General features: G+C 37.8%; 1 protein-coding gene across 3 annotated transcripts in view; it reads right to left on the bottom strand.

Moving 5' to 3' along the window:
• Positions 1–22,060, bottom strand: part of SNX14 (sorting nexin 14) — a 57,207-nt gene that overhangs the window by 16,182 nt on the left and 18,965 nt on the right. For 2 of the 3 annotated variants that reach the window (XM_061369743.1, XM_061369745.1), the window contains exons 8-20: positions 20,028–20,184; positions 19,750–19,825; positions 18,851–18,895; positions 18,676–18,756; positions 18,409–18,523; positions 16,067–16,222; positions 15,658–15,782; positions 14,972–15,030; positions 11,610–11,636; positions 6,601–6,733; positions 1,313–1,514; positions 285–368; positions 51–151 (exon numbers count right to left, since the gene is read on the bottom strand). In XM_061369743.1, the coding sequence (XP_061225727.1) occupies positions 51–151; positions 285–368; positions 1,313–1,514; positions 6,601–6,733; positions 11,610–11,636; positions 14,972–15,030; positions 15,658–15,782; positions 16,067–16,222; positions 18,409–18,523; positions 18,676–18,756; positions 18,851–18,895; positions 19,750–19,825; positions 20,028–20,184 (1,361 nt within the window). The remainder of the gene's footprint in view (positions 1–50; positions 152–284; positions 369–1,312; positions 1,515–6,600; positions 6,734–11,609; positions 11,637–14,971; positions 15,031–15,657; positions 15,783–16,066; positions 16,223–18,408; positions 18,524–18,675; positions 18,757–18,850; positions 18,896–19,749; positions 19,826–20,027; positions 20,185–22,060) is intronic. The other variant, XM_061369744.1, reaches the window with a different exon arrangement.

Here is a 22,060-nt window from a genome sequence, read left to right on the forward strand (position 1 = left end):
TTATATAATTAGCTTTAGAGTATTCTTTGCTCCAGAGGTCAGTTTGATACCTGCAGATATTCCTGAAACTCCTCTCTCTTGGATTTTAAGAACTCATAGTTCTTGGGGCCAATGATTCTCTTCGAGGGAAGCTGAGCATCAGGAAATGTACCTAATAAAGATATCAAGGAGATTAAATTATTCTTGTAACGCGGCAAACGATTTCATTATTTCGAATTTCAGCTCACTACTGAATGATAATCACAGCAGTGGGAAAGTGGCTTTACAGATATTGAAGAACATACCATGAAACTCAGTGAGCTTTGACTCAAGTACATAAAATTCAAGATACCTCCTGTAGACAGACCAGTGCTCAGGTTCATGCCCAACTGGGAAAAAAAACCAAAACAAACAGAACATTAAAAATAAACCTGGCTTTATGAAACTTGAGACACAAATTATTGCAGAAAAAAAATCCTCAATTATATTAGCACCCCAAAATGCATTAAAAAAAAAAAAATCCCAGCCAGGTAATTTAAGTGTTAAATTAAAATGCATACCTGGTAAATAGATATGGTACTAGCAAGGAAATTATCATCTCGTTTAGGGGAACCCTAAAATCTAAACAGTGGAATGCTGCATAACTTCAAAATTCATTAGGACTATATTAGATCTATTCTCAAACATTTAGCCAAATGATTTACAGAAATACCACTTGTTGAATACAGTGCTCTGCACCATCCCATATCCTGATCATTTTTCCTCCTAGAAGATATCACTACATAACTCTTAAACACTTTGGCATAGTATGGAAGTATTAATTCCAATGACACAAATCTGTGCAGCCCCAGGATGAGGCAGTCTCTCCACTCAATATGGACTCATTACTATCAACATACTGATAAACTATCTGCAAGCCAAAACACATTCGTAATAGCCAAAATATTTTCATTTCCCAAGAACTATATTTCAAAAGTTATATAAAGAGTTATCTGTTGTTCATTTTTCCAAAGTTCAGAGTGAGTAAAAGGAAAATATGACAGGTCTTTATTAATATGAATTGTGGGATCAGGATTTTTGCAAGATAAACTCTTAAACTTTAGCATGAAGTCTAAATGGAGCTGATTCACACTGAGTCGTCAGTTCTCAACTTGCAAATATTTAATGTGATCATTTAGCTGTCAAACACATTTCCTCATAACTTTCAAATCATTATTTCAAAATCAGAAGAACATGTATGCAAAACACACTGCAACACCCATCAGATACAGCACTCTAGAATGTTTTGAGTTCATTTCTAAATGACACTTTACTTATCCACAACATTGCATACCTGCCCTTCTATCATTTCTCTCTACATCAATGCAGAACACAGGGATTCTCTCCTTTCTGTCTTTTTTTTCCAAGGAGGGATCATCGAAAAAATCTACATATGGGATGCTAATTTTCCATGCAGCAAGGTTGCGGGGTGTATTTGGGGTAGTAACAGCCTCCTCAGGAGAATCATCTTCCATCACCATAACGCCTTCTTCAATCTGTAAAGATTCAAACATCAACTGTTCTGATTGGTACAGTCTACCTTTACAAACCTTGTATATGATAATGAAACATAAATCATGTCTTTAATGTGTGTCACTAAGTAATAAAAGAAAAAAAATTACATTAATGGAGTTTCCATGTACACTAATTTCTATTTTTAGATCCACTGCAAATTAGTTTGAAATTAGCAGCACTTAGAGAGATCTGAAAGTTTTTATGGTGTTATCAAGTTCCATAAACTGATACTTAAGCGGAGAAGAGTGAGTGACAGAGCTAAATACTAAAGGAAACAGCTTGAAGAAAGCCTTAGACACAGACTGAATGCTACATGAACCAGCTTGGGTCCAGCAGATTTAGCTGCAATGCATTTTCCACCATACAAGGATGCAAACTGGAGATTTAAGCTTACCAGGTCAGGCCAAGAAGCTAGGCAAACGCAAGAGATAGAAGCCAACAGTGCACCAAGCTAGAGTCTCCCACCCCATAGCAGAGCGCAATGGAGTATGTTGTGGACACATGAATCTGACTTGTTCTGCAAGGTGCAACACAGCCACAACTGGGACTGAATTATTCCTGCAGCCTAGAGAGCTTTTTAAAGCCATCTCCATTCCCCATCAGCTCCAGTTTCAGCATCTTGACCCCAGAAATGGATGCGCCGGGAAGCAGCATGTGCCTAATCCTTGCTGGCTACACATAGCGTAGCTCGGGTGCATGGAGGTCATAAACTCGGACTCCACGCCATAAAACATTAATGCCGATTTTAACATATGCAACCAGACTTTTACAACCAGTGCCATTATTTCGAACTTGAACTGCAGTCCCAGTACTACACTGACACTCACTTTATGCTCCTAACACTGCTCATCACAGACAGGCTGAGCTGCCCAAAGGCAACTAATCACACAGCTACCGCACAGCACAGTAAATTCTCAGGTCCCAGACAATGACAAAGGAAGCACTACGAATCTTTTATGACCACAAACAAGCCAAGCTTCAGCAGCTATCCTTGGAAAGCTATTTATTTCTCCGATCAATGTGCAACCCATTTGCATCTTCACCACATGGAAAAAAAAATAATAAAAATGACCCAAAAGAATGAATGTTCTTTTTGAGAAAGAGGAGACAGCACCCATGGGAAGGAAGGGTAGGGCTGGCCTTAGACTCAAAACAGGTGACAAAGTAAAGCAGACTGAAGAATCTGGGGGGAGATTAGACCTCGATAAAGATGCACTGGGGCAAAATGTTCTTGTATTTTCACAACTATAAGCAAGCAGGTGGAAAAAGAAAAACAAACAGTAGTCCTGTTTCCTTGCAAAACTGAAATTGTGTTCATCACCCTGCCTCCAGCCTATGCACACGGCAGCACCTTCCCCTTCCAACCACAGTTTACAGAGCTATTGGGTCTGTAATGTTGAGATAGGTTGGAGTTAAGCAACAATTCAAAGTACATTATTTCAGTAAGTCCTCACATAAAGACTTGAGAATACCACCACTTGTAAAATAGGGGATTTTAACATATGCATTTACAATGTATGAAACTACAGCACACTGGGAAAAGCATGAATGCCACTTTCAAGTCCATTTCCCTTAGCTTCATAATTTAAAGCCAAATTCCACTCAAAGACCAAGCCTAGGTGGCTTAACAAGTTTTGCCTGTATTAGGAGAATCCAATTAATGCTTTAAGGCAATATAGTGTCCCTGAAACAATTTTGGCTGTGTCTCCATTACAATATTCACATGATCATGACTCCACTGCAGCTGAAGCACAAATGGTTCAACACACAGGAGCAACCTTCGTTCAGTTTTGTTTTGCCTTTGCATGACACTGAAATGATCTTTAACCTGGTTACAGTGTGGACCTTTGTCTTCCAAAACAGATCTCTGTGGATCCACTAACTGAATCTCTTCTAAACACCTTTTTGCTTCCATTACCTGATTTGATAAAAAGAGTTGCTGCAGAGAGTCCATGCTCAGCTGTGGTGGTTCACAATTTGAGAGCTAAATCAGAGGCTGTGCTCTTTCACAAAGCAAACACAAATAACCCTAACTTGGAATGAACAATTTGGGCTTACAAACTGCAGGGCAGACTTGCATCAAAGAATGGAATAAATAGGACCGATGCTCTCTGATCTGCAACAACAGGGTTGTCAGGTAGCTTTACAATCACAAAGCCTCTATATGAGGTCTTACCCTATTTTCCCCCTTCCCCAGGCTTCATGCAGTTGTCACCACTGGATAGAAACAGCAGGACAGCATTTCAGGATAGCAACTCTAAGTCAGCAACATCTGAGCTTCTGCAGATGGGGCAGCATGAACTGGGCGCAGTTTGTACTCACTCCCTCACCCTGTGCAGGCTGAGCTATTGGCTGCCAAAATTATCACCTTATTCCTGACTTAATATCTGCATTAGCACTCAATATACAGCCTGCATTAGTACGTCCTTCCAAAAATGCAAGATCATTCTAGAAACACTCAGACTTACCCAATTATGTAGTCCTTGACTGAACTAAATGCTGAAGCACAGATGTGATTGAAACTCAACTCTTACCTGCATTTTCCAATTATTTCATTCCAATTCATTTTCCACTGACTGTAGCCCTCATCTCATCCTATTTATTTAGTTTCATACAGTGGACTACACTATTAGTTGATACAGTGATTACACTCCCAGCACTGCAGTCAGCGTAAGGTTTAGAGCAGGTAGGAGGCAGTCATCCTTGAAGTGCTCATGAAGAGGCCATAACAATCTTCACTCAGCCCTTCCAAAGTTATATTTAATCATCAGCTAAGGTTCACAGGCTCTTAACCTCTTTTCACCAGACCCCTCACCTGATTTACAGCCCAGTTTTGGTAATCATCCTATGCAAATTCCCAGGCTTTTCCACTACAACAACCACAGCATTAACTGCAAGCCAAGATGCATGAATTCCTGGGGTTTTTAAATCCTCTTTCTTGGTGGTCTGCTTAAGACCACCAAGCTCAAAACAGGTTACCCCAGACTCTTTTCATTTGTTTAATCCGTCAAAACCACAAATCAAGTCTACAGGTCTGCTGGTTGCCTTGGTAACAACAGCTGTGCTTTAACATGAAGAAGATCTTTTGCTGACAAAGATTCAGTGTGGTTTTGTGGAATATTTGACATGTAGCTGACAACTATTCAGTGTGGTTTCATGGAATTACTATTATCATATTAGCAGCTTACAAAGTGACTGCCCAGAGCTACAGAAAGCTGCTAACACGTTTCTATGCCAACATGATTTCCTTAGACTAAATGGATGTTTCTGATAGGCTTTAGTTGCATCAACATGACTTTGTCAAAAGACTGACATTGATCAGTTTCTTGTCACAATGCCCATAACTAGTTTCACTGCTATGCTTTACCTTACATTTGCCTTGAACCCACAAAGCTTACATAACACCAATTACTTAAATACCTAATCAGAATCTAGGTAGGAGGAAGTAACTCCCACAACCTCCATACATAAGCTAATCAAAAAGTTGCTAAATCTGTATACTGCACTGCCACCATCTTGTAATTATACTCTAATTTCCCAGATCACATCTTTCATTTCTCACAGAGCTCTTCCTCTGACCCTGTGAATGTCTGCGTTTACTGCGACGTTGTTCATGTTGAATTCTATATATTCAGTATTCACTCATGAAATGAAGTCACAGCTCTGTCAAGCTCTTCAGACACACAGCAGCTTTACAACAGTGTTTTCTTTAACAAATTCTTCTTCCCATCCATACTTACCAAATGAAAGGACGTAGGTATTTCTTAAATTTTGTCTAATGCAGGTTTAGTTAAAAAGTAATAATCTCCATTTATTTAATGAAGGTACTTGAGAAAATGCTGCACCTAAAAATTTCCATTCTTGCCTAGGCTAAAACCATTCTGTATATTTCAAAACCTTCCTTAGTAATGATTAGACTCTATACTGTCTGTCTGTTTCAAGTAACTTCTTGTGCTCTGGCACAAAAACGTGTTTCTCCTTTGAGCTCCACTGCGTTGATTATACTTCTAGTAATTCTTCTACTATAGGAGAATATCTTTCCACGTCCCTTGGCTAGCAGAATCTATAATAGGAATGGTGCAAAATTAACTCACTTTGATTAGAATCTTGCCTCAAAAAGAGAGAGGTTTCAGCAACAAGAACTTAATTAGCCAAGAAGTTAATTGCAATATCTCCGCCCTCTTAAAGGTTTGACTTCATGAAGATTATGTTATGCAGAAAATTGCCTTTTTTCTTGTCTTCTTAAAGAAAAAAAACAAATCTATCTAGAGTTCTATGTTGCTGAGTCCTTCCCACCCTCTTCTGAAAGTAAATAGGTGAATAATATAAACTCATAGTTACTATTTTATCTTTAGGCTGTGGAGAATGAGCTAGCAGTTTAGCAAGGCGATAAATGCTTAAACTTTTTGTTTGTTAGGAAGAAGTTCAAAAGGTAGAATTGGCAGACACACTGTAAAAAAACACAACTACTGATAGTTTCTGACCAATTCCTTCCTCTTCCCTTCTTAAAATTTTCCATTTGTGGTCCCCGGTATGTGCTTCAGACACCAATGTCCTGTGAAATATTCTGTCATTGGCTTTATTAATTGTTGTTTAGCATGAAAGAAAACCATTAGTTAAGGGAGACAGCTGAAACAAATGGGACTATTTGGCTCCTGGCTGCAACACTGCCCAACCTGACAGCAATTTCTCCACTACTTCAAATATGGTTTTAAAGGTCTCATAGCAAGCTTCAGATGAAGAGCTGAGCACAGTCTTAAAAACACCTTACTATCTACAACTGTAAAATGGCATGGTAGGTTTTTAGAGAAAAATTCATTGCTTACAAAAATGTCTGACACTTTTAGTACTTCTCTGTACTAAAGCAGTAAGCTCAAAGGCACAGTAATCAGGGATGTGGCCTTGGATTGTGAACAAATACAGGGGAAACAAGGTAACTTAATCAGAAGCCAGCACATATAAACCCTTCACTGAAGTAAGACAGCAGAAAAGGCAGAAACTTAGCATTTTCAAATAAGGAAAGAAACACAACAGAGACTTAAAGACCAATGTAAAGCTTTTACTCACAAAGTCATCTTCTCCTTCATTTAAGTTATAGTTAGGCAACATAGCTCCTTCCATAGCAGAACTCTTGAATACACCTTTTATTTTGTTGCCTATTTTACTGATTCCAAATGATTCTCCTCTCTTTTGTGTAGTCCTAGGATTACAGAAGCCAAAGTTCACTACACAAGGCATATCATTACACAGCAGCTCAGTAGGCTATTGCACATCATTTACAGATAGAGAAACAACTGTATAAACAAGTAGCCAATATACTTACAATTCCACTGAAATTGAAGTTAATTTATGACAATTTTTTCTCTGATTGATCAGCAAAATTTCTTGATTACAGTTTTAAGAGATATGGGATTCCCATAGGCTTAACCATGAGCAAACATAACACTCTTATAATAGTATCCTAGTAATACAGGGCAAGAATAAACAATTACTTGTTTTAACAGCAGGAACCGTGGTATTGCTACAGGCATGCACACCAAGAAGGTCACCGGTTCTGTTCTTTTCCATGTACTCATATTTAAATATTTATCCACTCTTGCCAAGTACTGTAAATGGTGTACTCGGATGCCTTTTAGGGTTTTTTTTTTTCTGCACAGAATTTTACAAGCATGTATCATTCAAGACAGCTCTCAACTTTCAAACATTAGGGACAGACAAAAGGAATGTGCAAAGAGCAAGACTGAGCATGAGAGAAAACAGATGCAACTGAGAAATCTTGGCTTGAAGAGCCAGTCTGACTGAAAGATGAAGACTTTTTAAAGTCTTGCCACTTATGACAAAGCACCCAAAAGAACGAGGTATGGAAAAAGAAAAATAATTGAGCGGAATGCAGTCCGCACTAAGAGAACAGATCTTACAGCATTCTTATGCCCTTACACAAGACCTAACACTGGAGATTATTTCTTACATAGAAATGCTAGTAGTTCCAGAAAGAAAAATGTTTCTGATGAATATGGAATCAGTCTAAGGTTACATGTGGTGTCTCAATATAGTTGATAGGCGAGTTAAAAATCAACACAGTGAAATGCAGCAGCAAAGACTCAACTTTACAGACTACTGGGATCGAAAGCACAATTTGTATTTTGGCAGAAAAAAATAATATATATATCCTAAGTGCTTCTTTTTCAGTCAAAATAAGAAGAGTTACAAACTGAACAGTAGTACCAATAGAACAGCAAGGACCAGCAGGTAAAGCATCTTCACTGCTCGTAAGACCAACGACATCAAATGCTGAATCAAAATGTGCATGTTCATGTTCCTAACAATCTTCCTGTTTACAGTTTTAACCCGACTGTATACATGACTAAACTTATGTAAACAATCCACTGTTCCCAAATCTTTTGCTTTTCCTGTCTCCTATATTATCAGCTCCATCCAAAGCAAACAGGCACCAGCTATCTTAATCTCTGCTAAGCAAAGCTAAGGTCGCTTGGCTGTTTGTAGTCTAAATCCATGTTTGAACAATTTCACTCAATTTTTAAACAACTGCTAGGCTTTACTGTGCTGCACTGAACTTTTCCATATTGTGGACCTGCCTGCATATTCACAGAATCATAGAATGGTTTGGGCTGGAAATGACCTTAAGACCATCTAGTTCCAACCCCCCCTGCCATAGGCAGGGATGCCTCACCCTAGACCGTGTTGCCCAAAGCTCTGTCCAGCCTGGCCCTGAACACTGCCAGGGGTGGAGCATTTACCACCTCTTAGGTCAACCTGTTCCAGTGCCTCATCACCCTTACAGTAAAGAACTTTCTTATATCTAACGTGAACTTCCCCTGTTTAAATTTAAACCCATTACTCCTTGTCCTACCACTACAGTCCCTGACGAAGCACTCCTCTCTGGCATCCTTATAGGACCCCTTTCAGATACTGGAAGTCTGCTATGAGGTCTCCACGCAGCCTTCTCTTCTCCAGGCTGAACAGCCCCAACTTTCTCAGCCTGTCTTCATATGGGAGGTGCTCCAGTTCCCTGATCATTCTCGTGGCCCTCCTCTGGACTTGTTCCAACAGTTCCATGTCCTCTTTATGCTTGGGACACCAGAGCTGCACACAATACTCCAGGTGAAGTCTCACAAGGGCAGAGTAGAGGGGCAGGATCACCTCCTTCGACCTGCTGGTCACACTCCTTTTGGTGCAGCCCAGGATACGGTTGGCTTTCCAGGCTGAGAGCGCACACTGAAGCCGGCTCATGTTAAGTTTCTCGAGTAGCACCCCCAAGTCCTTCTCTGCAGGGCTGCTCTGAATCTCTTCTCTGCCCAACCTGTAGCTGTGCCTGGGATTACTCCGACCCAGGTGTAGGACCTTGCACTTGGCATGGTTAAACTTCATGAGGTTGGCATCAGCCCACCTCACAACCATGTCAAGGTCCCTCTGGATGGCATTCCTTCCCTCCAGTGTGTCAACCGAACCACACAGCTTGGTGTTGTCAGCAAACTTGCCAATACAATCCCATTGCCCATGTTGCCAACAAAGATATTGGACAGGATCAGTCCCAACACCGACCCCTAAGGGACATCGCTTGTTAACTGTCTCCAGTTGCACACTGAGCCACTGACCACAACTCTTTGCATGCAGCCATCCAGCTAGTTCTTTATCCACCGGGTGGTCCATTCATCAGATTCATGTCTCTCCAGTTTAGAGACAAGGATGTCTCTGAAGGATATTTTTCTAGAGCTTAAACACTGGGCTAGCAAAATACAAACCTTATTCAGACAAAACCAGACAGCTTTTCAAGTAGGTTAATACTTCAGACTTCTGGCTTGACTCTTGAAGAAGTTTTCATAATACCTGTGAAAATTTGGTCAAAACAGTTCTTAAGGTTTTGACCAAAAACATTAATCTGCACAAGCTCAAAGACATGGTAAGAGTACTCCAGGCTCAGATCAGTTATTTACGAACTGATCACAATGCAGCTGAAGGCAGAATACAGCTCTGACTGTAACTTCTGTACTGAAGCATATTTGGCTAGGACTCAGTGTGAGAGCTAGAAACCACCCTTTCTCGACCCAGTGATGAGCCTAAAGATTATGCCTGATGAAACAACAATCACTAAACTGGAACAGGTATAAAGTGACAAACAAGGATGGGATTCTCTTCACAGAAAGAGACAAACTCAGAACAAACACTGGTGAGTAAGAAGACACATGCTGGACAACATGTGGAGAGAAAATAGGACTGGTTTGGCAAAAATCCTTAAGCAAGTATGCAGAGCAAACCAGATTAGATAAGCATGAAAAAAACCTGTGGATGTTAACAGAGATAGACAAGAGGGTGATCCAAATTTTTAAGAAGCTGAACAAGAAAAAAAAATATATACAAAAAAAGATATCAAGATGAAAATCTAATACATTCACTGGCTAAGTAGAAATGGAAGAAAGAACTTGAGGCTAGGTAGAAAGGAAGAGATGGAAGTAGGACATGGTCAGGTTCATGGCATGAGGGAAGAAAGAGAAGAGGAGGTGGCCAGTTTAGAAGAGAGACCAAGTCTTTCCAAGACCTGTTAACTGATACTGTCAACACAGATATATACAAAACTCATATCATACTCCTTCTAGTGCTGAACCAAGTAACAGCATTATTAGATCATAATTCTATAGCTGCTTTCTTGGCAGGGCCCTGAGTGGATAGTCTACAGGCTACAGTATTCCTGATCAATGATGTAACAAGAGGTTGGAATACTTGGGTTTTTATTTTTAAACACTTCAGAAGTCACACATACTTGTCATTAAAATTTACAACTGTTGTTCACTCTATGGCTGGGAATTACAGACCAAAGGTTGCATTAGTGCACTGTCTACTGTGGCATTCTTTAATTGTGGAGGGTTGTGAAATAATTTTCCTTCAGTATTCCTGCCTCATTCAGTTTACTGAGCAGCCCTTTGCAAGTGATCAGCCAGGGCTATGCAGCTCAAGAATGCTGTGGTGAACCTCTGTGGGTCAAAAAGTTACCAGATGAGTTGTATGTACCAGACAAGCTAGATATTTACACGCATGTGAAGCTGGAGTGCTATTTTCTTTTTGTTAACTCCTAAACCCGATTAGGAGAAATGCTGAGCACATACAGCTGTACTTAAAAAAAAATAAATAAAATAAAATAAAAATCAATGAACTGCACTTGTATCTGAAGTACTCCTTATTGCTCAACAACCTAGCAAGTTATAACTCAATACTCTGAACTGGCACACAAAAGATAAAAAATGTCTCTATACCTTGATTCCTGACCTGAAAAATGAAGTTGATAAATTTCCCTCAAAACTCAAGAATGCTATGAGTAATACACATAATACTGATGCTCTAATAAATTCTAAGGAAAAACCCATAATGAAAACATTGTTTTCTGAGTTTGGACAGCACGTCTTTAAAGAGGCATGAATAATGATAAAATGAACCACTGAACAGCTATTAAGACATTGATGAGTGATCACAGACTACCCAGAACGTATTAGAAAAAAATAGTGTAAGTTGAAATCAAACTTGCAACAGTCACAAGAACAGCTGCAGACAGAACTACTTTGGGGTATTGTTGGTTTTGAGTGCTGGAAAGTATTCATAAGATGTTTGTATTTGCACGCAACGTTAAGCAATGAACACCCTAGATACAGCTGTGCAACAAGCAGTTAAGTGGATAAAACCTCAAATAGTATCTGGAAACGTGACATGGTATAAAGGAAATTTTGGAGGAGTTAACAGTCTTGGGGAAAATAAAAGAAAAGCTTCAAGCTACGTAAATACATTCCAAAGCTAACAACAACAGACAAATGGTTAACAGCAAACAATATTAATACATTGCAAACTTGTGAAATTAGTAATCAAGCAATTTCTAAATACTTGTGAAGAGGACATGGGAAGTAAATCTTATTGTGCAGAAAAATGCAGTTTAGTCCAGAGAAGACATTCAGATGTGTTTTTACAAATAAAATGGACAGGTAATTACTGTTGTAAAGGCTGTGTGATGCAGTCATGATAGATGCAGCATAACTAACACACAACGTTTATTGAGTGTTAGATTGACTTACCGGAAGTCATCCAAACTCAGGCTACTTCTGCAACAACAGGTACATAAATTACCTCAGAGCCCAGGAGAAAACAATGTTAAAGAAAAAAAATCAAATTTGACAGACCTATCCTAAACAAAACTGAATAGGCTTCAACCATCACTACAGATTAGTAAAAAACATGGTACAATGAGGAGCTCTTGACCTAAATCCTGACAAAGTGCAAAGTGAACAGTATCTGCACATTTCATCACCACTATCATGGCCTTTGAATTCAAAAATCACCATTAGGTCTTCACTGACATTTAGCACAAGTGGCCATGACTTTATAGAAAACGGCTTTCATTGATAAAGTCACCTATAGTACCAAACAGGCAGCTTTTTCTAGAAACTATGTTCAGGAGTCATGTAGGAATCCAGTTCATTCGGCCAATACAAAGAAAAGCCTGGGGACTTATTTTATGTAATTCCAGCAACCCCTCTGTTAGATATAGTAAAAACCACTTTTAAAATATCTTTATTATTTCACAGCTTTTAAGAAGTGTCATGTATTTTTGACATTCTACATAACCTGGTACGCAGAACCAATGCCCCAGCTATCAACTGAGTAATTCCAACCAAGATTTTAATTGGATTAACCATAAACACAGTCACCACACCCACGATTTTAATTGACTGGAGCTACTGAATTTGGGATAAAACAATATGGGATTAAAATATTCAAATTTTAGAACTTGTTTTACAAGAGGAACTAAATTCTAAGGCATCTTACAGTCGCTTTAGTCATGTTAACTGTGAAGCTGGAAACATAACCTAGGCAAGTTGGAACTGATGGTGACAATCAATTACATCGTGCACTTCATCCTTTACTTGTTTGAATTTTATTACTATCCCAATGATGACAAATGAGGATGCATCTATTTCTGTATGTGGTCACAATGTGTAGTAAAAAAAGCAGATATACAGTCATCCAGAAATCTGAGAGATGATATATAATGGCTTTTGCGTTTTGTTAGACTTCCAATACAGATTCCCTTTAAGTAATGTAATGTATTATAAATACATAAATAAAGAGAGGGAGAGGGAATTCTTGTCCTCTCTTCCACACACCCAAAATTGGAATTTAAAACATCAGTTTTTATTGGCCACACACATAAAACATGAGGTGGAAAATATCAGTTATGGAGTATAACTGTTGACAGCCACAGCTAGCTACCAAGTTCCCAGAATATCCTCAATGTGGCTTCTTCACACTCCAGAAATACTTGGGACTTCTCATGTCCCCTGGGAGTTTTCACAGCACATTATTCATCCTATGTGTACACAAAATGCTACAATTATTTTGCACAGTTCAAAGTGATGCAAATGAGTAATTACTCAGAGATAGTCACTTCTTCCCTACCTTCCCGTTTGTAACTGCTCTGTAATTTTCTTGTCTTGCAGCAAGTGAAATCTTTCAACAGATTACCCACATAAACATTCCACTGGGATTTTATATCTACTACTTGATCTGACTTTTTAACCAGCAGTTACACTCCCAGTTCCCCTACCAAAGTATCAAAGATACAGAAAACAAAACTCCTTGCATAAAATTTCTATATAATATAATTTCTAATGTAGACTAGGGAAGAGAAGGCAGGATGAGGTATGTGCATATGGACAGCATCTGGAATAATTCCATCAGTAATTTCTTTTTATTTTTTTTTTTCCCTTGGCAGTGACTCTGTACCACATTCTGCTGAGGGAAACACCAAAGCAAAAGACAAACAGGCAAACTACTTGCCTATGACCTCAGACAGGAGGTCTGTTTCATGGAAATAATCACTGAGGCACCACTTCAGGAACATACAGTATCTCATATCATAAACCAGCATATATACTCAGGGTATTCAAATTGCTGCAAAATGTAAACCAGATACATTTTCAAAATTTGTTTATTTTGTAGCCAGAGATGTAGAGACTGCCTATAGTCTCACTCTTTCTGGTTTGGAAAGCAAAGCACCAGGGAGGTGGCCTTAACCTTTCATACTTTAACAAGATTTAAGAAGTTTATGACAGGATACTTTCAACCCTTGACACAAATAGCTTGGGGAAAGGTACCAGAAGGCAGATTTAAAGGTCTGGATGAAACTCTGTAGCCATCTTCAACAGAAGCTGGAGTGTGTTTTAAGGTCACCATTCCTAACGGACTATCACAGAGAGAAAAAAAAATGCAGTTTGGTCTAGCTGCCTTCTATGCTTCTTTGCTAAGAAACAAGCTGTCAGCACCAAACTGACCAAAGCCCGAGTCCTGGGTCTACAAAAACTATAAATACTACATAGTAGATATCACCTAAGGGGGTATATTAAAGAGAAGGATCATGTAGTTTTTGAAGAATGTTAGCAGGGGAAAAAGGGATCTCACAATAACATGACTCACAGGAGGCTGCAAATCAAGAGGGCTGCTGCTGCTCCCTAATGAATGCAGAGAAAGTTAAATAATTGCTCTTACTCCTCTAGAAGAGCCATCTAAGATGATAAACACCAGCATTTCCTAAGTACTGTGGATCTTATTTGATACCAAGAAAAAAAAGCGTATCCAGATTAAAGACTTTCTCAGTAAAGTTTTCCTTCTTTTGGCTAGACCATAAGAGCAACTCAGTTGGGCTAGTCTGACTGAGCCATCCAGCACAAGAAGAAAGACAAGAAATTATGAGACCTCAAGCTTACTCAACCCAACCGCACAGTGGAAGATCACCCATTCATACCACAGGAGATGATTCTCTTCTCTACAGGCCCCAAGGAACCTGAGAAGTGTTCATAAGTACATAGCCCAAATCCAGAAACAAAGTAGTCTATAAGTACATAGCCCAAATCCAGAAACAAAACTTCTGACACTATACTTCTGCAATGAAGGGGTGAATATAGGGGACAGAAACCACACTTGACAGACAAACCTCCTTGTCACAAAAGGAGATTCCCACTGCATGACCACGTTGGTTAGATGTAGGGTACACTGTACGTATCCCCACAAAACCCAAAATCCAATATTGCCCAGCTCTGCACCAATAAAATGGTATTATATATATATAAAGTCAATTAAGTCACCACTTTATTTCCATGTTATCTTATTCTGAATGTACATTTGTTTTCCCCTCCCCTCTTCAAATGCTGAGGTCCTGATCACATTTTTAGTTCTTTAAATGTAAAACAGTTCAAAGCAAAGAGACACCTTGTGTAATAATGATTGTTCCTTCAGCACGTAATTTGTCCACTTAAAAAGTAAGTCAGAGCTGAACATTTACTCAAATTGGTATCAGGCAGTAGCAAAATTCCTATGGTTTAGTATTTTGATAGTTTTAACTAAAAAACAAAAAACTACTTAAAGATTCTACCATACTCACCTGTTGAACTTTGAATTGCGTGTTGGTGACTCTGCTCCTCTTAAAAGATGTCTGAAGTACTACAAAAGCAAATAAGGTATCAAAGAAAACACCAGACTAACTAAGGCAATGCTACTATGCAATGACATAGCAAAATTTAGGAAACAAAAACAGAAGTAAAAGGTCAGCTGACCATAATCTAGCAGTTAGAATATTCATCTGAAAAAGGACACACCAAATCTGCAATACATGCTCCCAGGACTATTTATTTTACTTTACACAGTCTTGGGATGAAAAAATAAACATGAAAACAGAAATAAAACCAAAATTAAGCAACAAAATCCATGTCTCCTCCTCATTAGAAAAATCAAGCATTTGAAGCATTTTAGCTATTAAGGGAAAAATTACCATCAACACTAATTTTCAGAAATACACTTTATTCAGAAGAAAGATAAGTAAGTACCTATTGCTAAGACACATCAATATATTCTGCTCAAATAAATGTGAGAAGTTTAAAAGTGAAACTGATTTACACACACAAATTCAGACTCACCCCTCTGTTTCAAGTGTTTCCTATTAGAAGGCTTTAGGCAGCTATCAGTGTGGGGAATTATTTTGTTTTAACTTTCAGTCACAGAACAATCATAAATGCTGAGTAAGTTGCTTTGAATGACTTTAAGACTACTCTTCAAACCTTTTGCACTTACCTCATCACTGTGACAGAACATAGGAGTGAAAACATTCTCAAGTAGAGAAAGTACATGCTCATAAGCTTCAAAAAGACACCTCATAGTTTGAAGTTTCACAACATCCATATACGGGCCCTCAGCAACTATAAAAGAAAAAAAATCATAAACATAAATAAATATATCTATATATAGACAGATGAAGTTTGACTTTTATCTGGTCTGAGTTGTGATTACTTTGCAAGCTACTATAAGTCTGACAAAACACAAACTGACAAAACAAGGACTAAGCACAACATAGCAAGTGGCCAACAATTTTTAAAACGTCAAACGTAAAGATTGGTCATATTTAAGATGGATTAATCTTCACCTTAGTTCAGCTTGCTGTTTAAATTCCAGTGTAAATTATTCCTTTCAAATTCAAACTTACTTCTTTGAATCTCTTCCACAATAAAAGGGTCAAATCTAATTTTGTCAATGCTTTCATCCAAACAGTAAGTTTTGTATATTTTCTGGACTTCCTCATGAAGAGACATCTTTTCAGTATCTGATAGTTCTGGTCGCAAAATTCGGTCATTGAATTCCTCTGAGAAGTAAAGGAAAGAAAATGCATTTGTATATCAACTTAGCAAACAAACAGCATCTTGAAACAACCTATAACCTGTAACAATTACTATTTTACAAATAGTAATTTCAAATTACTTGTGTATCTGAGCAAATTTGGTAATAACCTCTGTCCCTGAGTGGTCTACTCTCCTACTTTCTTTTCAAGTGCTTAGGAGGAACTGTTTTGCCCTCCAGCCTCTGAGTCTCTTGTTTTGTGTTGTTTTGGTTTTTGGTTGGTTGGGTGGTTTTTCTCTTTCTTTTTTCTTCTGGGGCTCCTTTATTTCTGAAATTTTGCTCAGATACACAAGAAATTTTATAAATAGTAATTTGTTAAACTTTAAAATTAATAGAAACATAAGACATCTTAGCATCATGTAATAAGGTAACTGCCTTCTTATTAACTATAATTCAGATTTGTCCACAAAATTATTCCTAAAAATATATTGCAATTAAAACTAATTATTAATTACCACAGTAAGGATAAATCCATGAAGTTGTTCCTGGCATAAGAATGAACTGGAAGAATGATTTTTTTTTTCTTCCTAAATTGACAAATTGCAAATTGTAGTTTTCTTTTAGCATGATTCCCAGTTCATACTAAACACATACAGAGCCCCAATAACCCTTTATATCAGTCATATGCCCGTTCTGCTATTTCATTTTTAAGACCAAATCCATTAAAGATATTATTCAAGAACATTAAATTTGAACATATATAGAACTAAATATCCTATTCAGCACAATTATTGTGTAATCCCACTTGTTTATTGGCCTATCCCACTAACAGCACGACTACTGCCTGGAAAGAAAGGAAAATAAGACAGTGTTTAATTCATTTTTCAACTAATACACAAAATCAAATTTCTTCAGAAAAAAAATCTACCAAGAACTTTCTGGATTTTTTTTTGTTTGGTTTGTGGGTTTTGTTTGTTGGTTTGTTTGTTTTGTTGTTTGTTTGTTTTCCCTTGGAAAGTGCTTCTTATCCAAAGTATTTCTATCAAGTCAAGAACCACCTACGGTAGACAGTTTGGGTCAGCATAACTTAAGAGAACTAAGTCTCGTTGTTTTATAGGCTAACACGCAGATTTAACATCTGTAAGACCGCAAGAAAGGTTTAGAAGGAAGAAAATGCTGAGGTTTGCCAAGAGAAAAAGATTGATTGTAGGCACAAGCCACAGTCTGAGCAACCTTCCTTGCTAGAGGAAACAGCTCTACAGGACTCCAGAAAGGGCAGCTTAGAACCCCCTGCAGGTACCACCAGCACTGGACAGGTAACCAACTGCTTTGTTGGATTTTTACTGAGGAAATGAGCTTTTCTGACAAAAAGCCAGCATGTTTGGAACGATTACGAGCATATAAAGAGCCACAGAACACAGAGATTATTTACAGTTCTCTTATATAATCATTAGTGATTTATGCAATATTTTTTGAGAAAGTCCGTCTAATAATTTCACATCATCTTGTTGCATGTATGGGCTTGGAATATGAAGACACACCCATTATTTCCCATGCAACATGGAAATACTTGTTTATTAAAAACATATTATTTTGCTAAGTCAGTAACTGACTACTAGTTGACAAAAAAAAACTTGAAATTAATCACTCTAACTTGCACAAACTTCACAGAAAAACTTATAATTGGAAAGTAAGTGGCTTTTCAAACAACACATGTAAAGGTAAAACCAAATGCATGCTTCATAACCCAGGTATGGGTTACTGAATAGAAGGTTTCAAGACCTCCCGTGTTCCTGTTATGTTTCTGTTATTTACAGAAATCAGAATTTTACAGCTAAAAGAACGTGAAAAACTTCTAGTGATAAACAGGCACTTTAGAAATACTTGAGTGACCATGTATTAAAAAAAGACCGCTGTACTTTGCTTCAATGGCCAGAACATTTTTCTTCTAAGCACATTTTATTTTAAAACATACAACTTTTAATCAATAAACAGAAATACAACTAAGACCTACAGTCCACACCAACATTAACGTCAAGATTAGCATTCAAGGATGAGGGCATAGTGAAGTAAGTGAACAGAAGTTCTCAAAAGTAATCTCTTGCTTAACAATGCTGTCTAGTTCTGACACTGAATATTCACTTGAACTTGCAAATTCTTAAATCTTTTAAAGAACACCAAATACACCTCAGCACACATACACAATCTTACCTACGGTCAGGCAGAACTGCAGCACATGGACTGCCCCTTCCTGTTTCAGAAAGTTCATAAACCGGAATAAAAGGTCTTGTTGATCTCTGATCTCCTTTAGCTCCAGTTTCAGTACCTTAGTAGGTTAAAAATGCAGTCAGACAGTTTTCAAACTTTCAGTGAGTACATAAATAATGCAAAAAGTTGAAGGTAGAACAAACAAAAACAGCAGGTAAGGTAAAACACTTATTCAAAACAGGAAAGGAAACAAATGTTGCCTTTGCTTACAGATGGCTTTTTATTTCTTGGTTCTGCAAATTTCTGAAGGAATGGAACCAATGAAGAAGTGGGTTCAGTTGCTTTCTCAGGCTGCAGGCAACAAATTGACAAAAAGACAACTGGGTAAGAAAGCTTCCTAAATGGATGAACAGATTACTGTTGCTTTAATTTTTTCCATACTCACTGGACTATCATCAATGAAGATCAGCAGCAAATGATTGACTGTGTCCTGCAGGAAAGCACAATAAAATAAATTAAAAAAAAAATCAATATTAAACTCAACAGATTAGATTAAAATCATTGCTCTGTTATGCCCAAGTTCAAACCTGTGAATATATAAATACTTGAAAAAAAAACCCCAAAGCCTGGGAACACATGTTTTGAGAATTGACCTTCAATAGTCTGTTTAAATATTTGCATCTCAGGGAATTTCTGAAGAGATCTGCATAGAAACATTCTTTACCCAGTGGAGGAAAGCTTTACAAAGTATTTTTACTGTTAGTGCAGATCTAATGAACTACTAATACTTCCACAGCTACACTACTTTCTACTTGCACCTAAGTGATACCTTTGTAAGTATTGCAATTTTCCCTATTAAAATACATGTATAAATAAAATCAAAGATGGCAGCATTCCATCTTCAGAAATAAATGCCCCCTTATTTGCAGAACTAAGGACAAAAGAAATTATTTCAATACAGCTGCAAAAAATGGCTGGTTTACTCAGACTGGTATAAAAATACATACAGCTAGAGTTCAAGTAATTTGGCCTTTGTTTAAATGTAGCTACAGCAACTTGAAAGTGCTTAAACTAGCACAGCATTCTCCCATCTTACAGGAATTGTAGCCTTTCATTAAACATACATTCTTAAGACACCATGCCAATGCTGTATTTTAGTCAGTTCTGTTAGTTAAGCACTGAAACCAGCTGTCATGAACAAACAAAAACATTGGCCACATCAATTTTTTCTTTTACCCATTCAAAATGCACAGCAAGTCAGTCATTGTGCATTATTTGCTTTACCACAACATATGCAGTAGGAAAACAGTAATATTAAATTATTCCTGTGCTCCAAAGTCTTACAGGATCAGCTAAGAAATCCATTGAAGGAAGAAAAACAGAACCACGCAGAATCTCTCTTATTAGAAGAGCCAGGGATCTAAAAAAGGGGAAAAAAAAGAATAAAAATCAGGATTTAACAATATCTTAAAACATGCTACTTTTAAGACCCATCAAAAAACTTAGAAGCAAAGGGATAACAAGGGATGCGGAGCATGACTTCAGAGTTCATTCTTTCACTCCCCAAAACTATCGCATTATGTATACACTTTAAAGAATACAATTCTAAATAACTTCCATACCTGCACTCTGTTGACTTTGGGGGCAAAATATAAGGAAAAAGAAGTTCAGTAAGTTTTCTTAAGTAGTGAAGCTCATCTCTTCGGCTTCTCAAAGCAACATGGAGTTCTGGTCCATATTCCTCTAAAGCAGCCTGCTGCAGAAATTCTGCATTTTTTACTGCAAGTAAAAACCAGCATTAAAATAGAATCATGGAACAGTTAGGGCTGGAAATGACCTTAAGTTCAGCTAGTTGCAACCCCCCTGCCATGGGCAGGCACACCTCACACTGAACCATATCACCCGAGGCCTCGTCCAAACTGGCCTTGAACACTGCCAGGGATGGAGCATTCACAACCTCCCTGGGCAAAAAAAAAATAGAGTTGTTTCAGCTTTTTCTTGTTCTGAAATAGGAGGCAACTGCTTTTCATTTGAGCTAAGAAGTTAGTACTTCTAGTACATATACAAATGCCAAAGGGATACAGTTTGAAACTTTACAAAAGAACCTTGGCTTAGACCTTGAAACCCAGCTAAGTAAAAATAAAACTACACAGTGAAATAAGAATTCCTAGACCAAACAACTGCATTTCCCAGAGTGTTTTTTCATTTATAATTATTGAGGAACATCTTGATTCTTCTAAAAAACTTCCATTGCCCAAAGTCTGCCTCTGCTTGCTTTTTTCTTGACCTTCTTCACAGTCTCCCATTTATTGGGCTTCTACCTACTGCCTACAATACAGTTTGAAATCAACTCAGACTTTTATTCAATCCTGTTAAATGTTTCCTGCTTCTGTAAACAGAACACAGAATAAATGCAGTATAAATCAAACCAGAACCAGCATGCTGATCGGAAAGAGTGCTCCTTCTTATGAACAGCTGTATGGAGTTGAAAGAATACCTCCTTTATCAGATTAAAAAAATATACATATTAAACCCAATAATGTTATATTCCTTCAAATCATTTCCAAAGGCAAAAACTGAACTGTAATAAATCACACCTAGCTCCACTGGCAATCCAGCACAGCTTTGTGCCAAGAACCACACTAGGCACAGGTCAGGTGTAGAATACGTACCTGTTACCCACACAGTTAAAGCCTGTTTCCAGCATACTGAATTTAGCACAGAAGCCTGTGAGCTTGTCCTTCACAATCAAGAACCACAAATAGTACCAGCTGATATGGGGAATACAGGAATGTATACTGCCTGCTAGATCTGCCCAGTTGGTATCATTAAAAGCAGAGGAGGAATATGCTCTCTGGCAAGGACAGGTAATGAATCATGTAGGTACCTGTGCAAATAGTCAGGAACTACTAAAAGACGTAAGAGTAAGAAGAGGAGGGAAAAAAGGAAATGCTCCTTAAAGCAATCATTTGAAAAAGATTTTGAAAATAAACAAAAAAACCTAGGATCAACCAGCAAACAAAGCACAGTCTGAAAGCTGCCTCTGAACCATGCATTATGGTGGTTGCTTTACCAATGTTTACTAGAAAGCACTACTAAAAGATATTTTCAGCTGCTACTTCACATTTGTGGCCACAGAGAACAAGTCTTTTCCTTTAAAATACTGAAGAAAATGGCTACATTTTCAATGATGTACATTTAAAGTACAGTTCTCTGCCACTAAAGAAGTGTTTCCAACTCCTTAGAAATCAAAGGAAATACAAAATTTGGCACAAACAGTGCTGCAAGATAACCTAGTATCTTGAAATTGCTGTGCCACAAAAGACATCTAAGGTGACCAGACTGTGTCTCATTATTCATGAGATTCATTACCTGCTACTCACAGGACAATGGCATATATTTATGGACACCAAGCAGGCATTGTGAGGGAAAGGAGGAAAGTTCATGACTCCAGTTAAAGTAAACATCTATGCTTAAAAGTTGAATGAAACCACATTTAATAGATACAGCACTGTGGAACACAGCCAGTGTGTGTGTGGGGAGGAAGTAAAGATAACAATTTTCCTACAGCAAGTGTTCTATTTTCTAAATATTCCTTCAATGTGCAGTTTTAACATAATTTTTACATTCAGCTTGTGAAGATATCTTTATGTGG

The sequence above is a fragment of the Neopsephotus bourkii genome, unplaced genomic scaffold (assembly GCF_033783945.1).
Source record: "Neopsephotus bourkii isolate Nb327-2 ecotype Australia unplaced genomic scaffold, CSIRO-AGI_Nbou_v1 NB_1511, whole genome shotgun sequence".
Classification (NCBI taxonomy): domain Eukaryota; kingdom Metazoa; phylum Chordata; class Aves; order Psittaciformes; family Psittacidae; genus Neopsephotus; species Neopsephotus bourkii.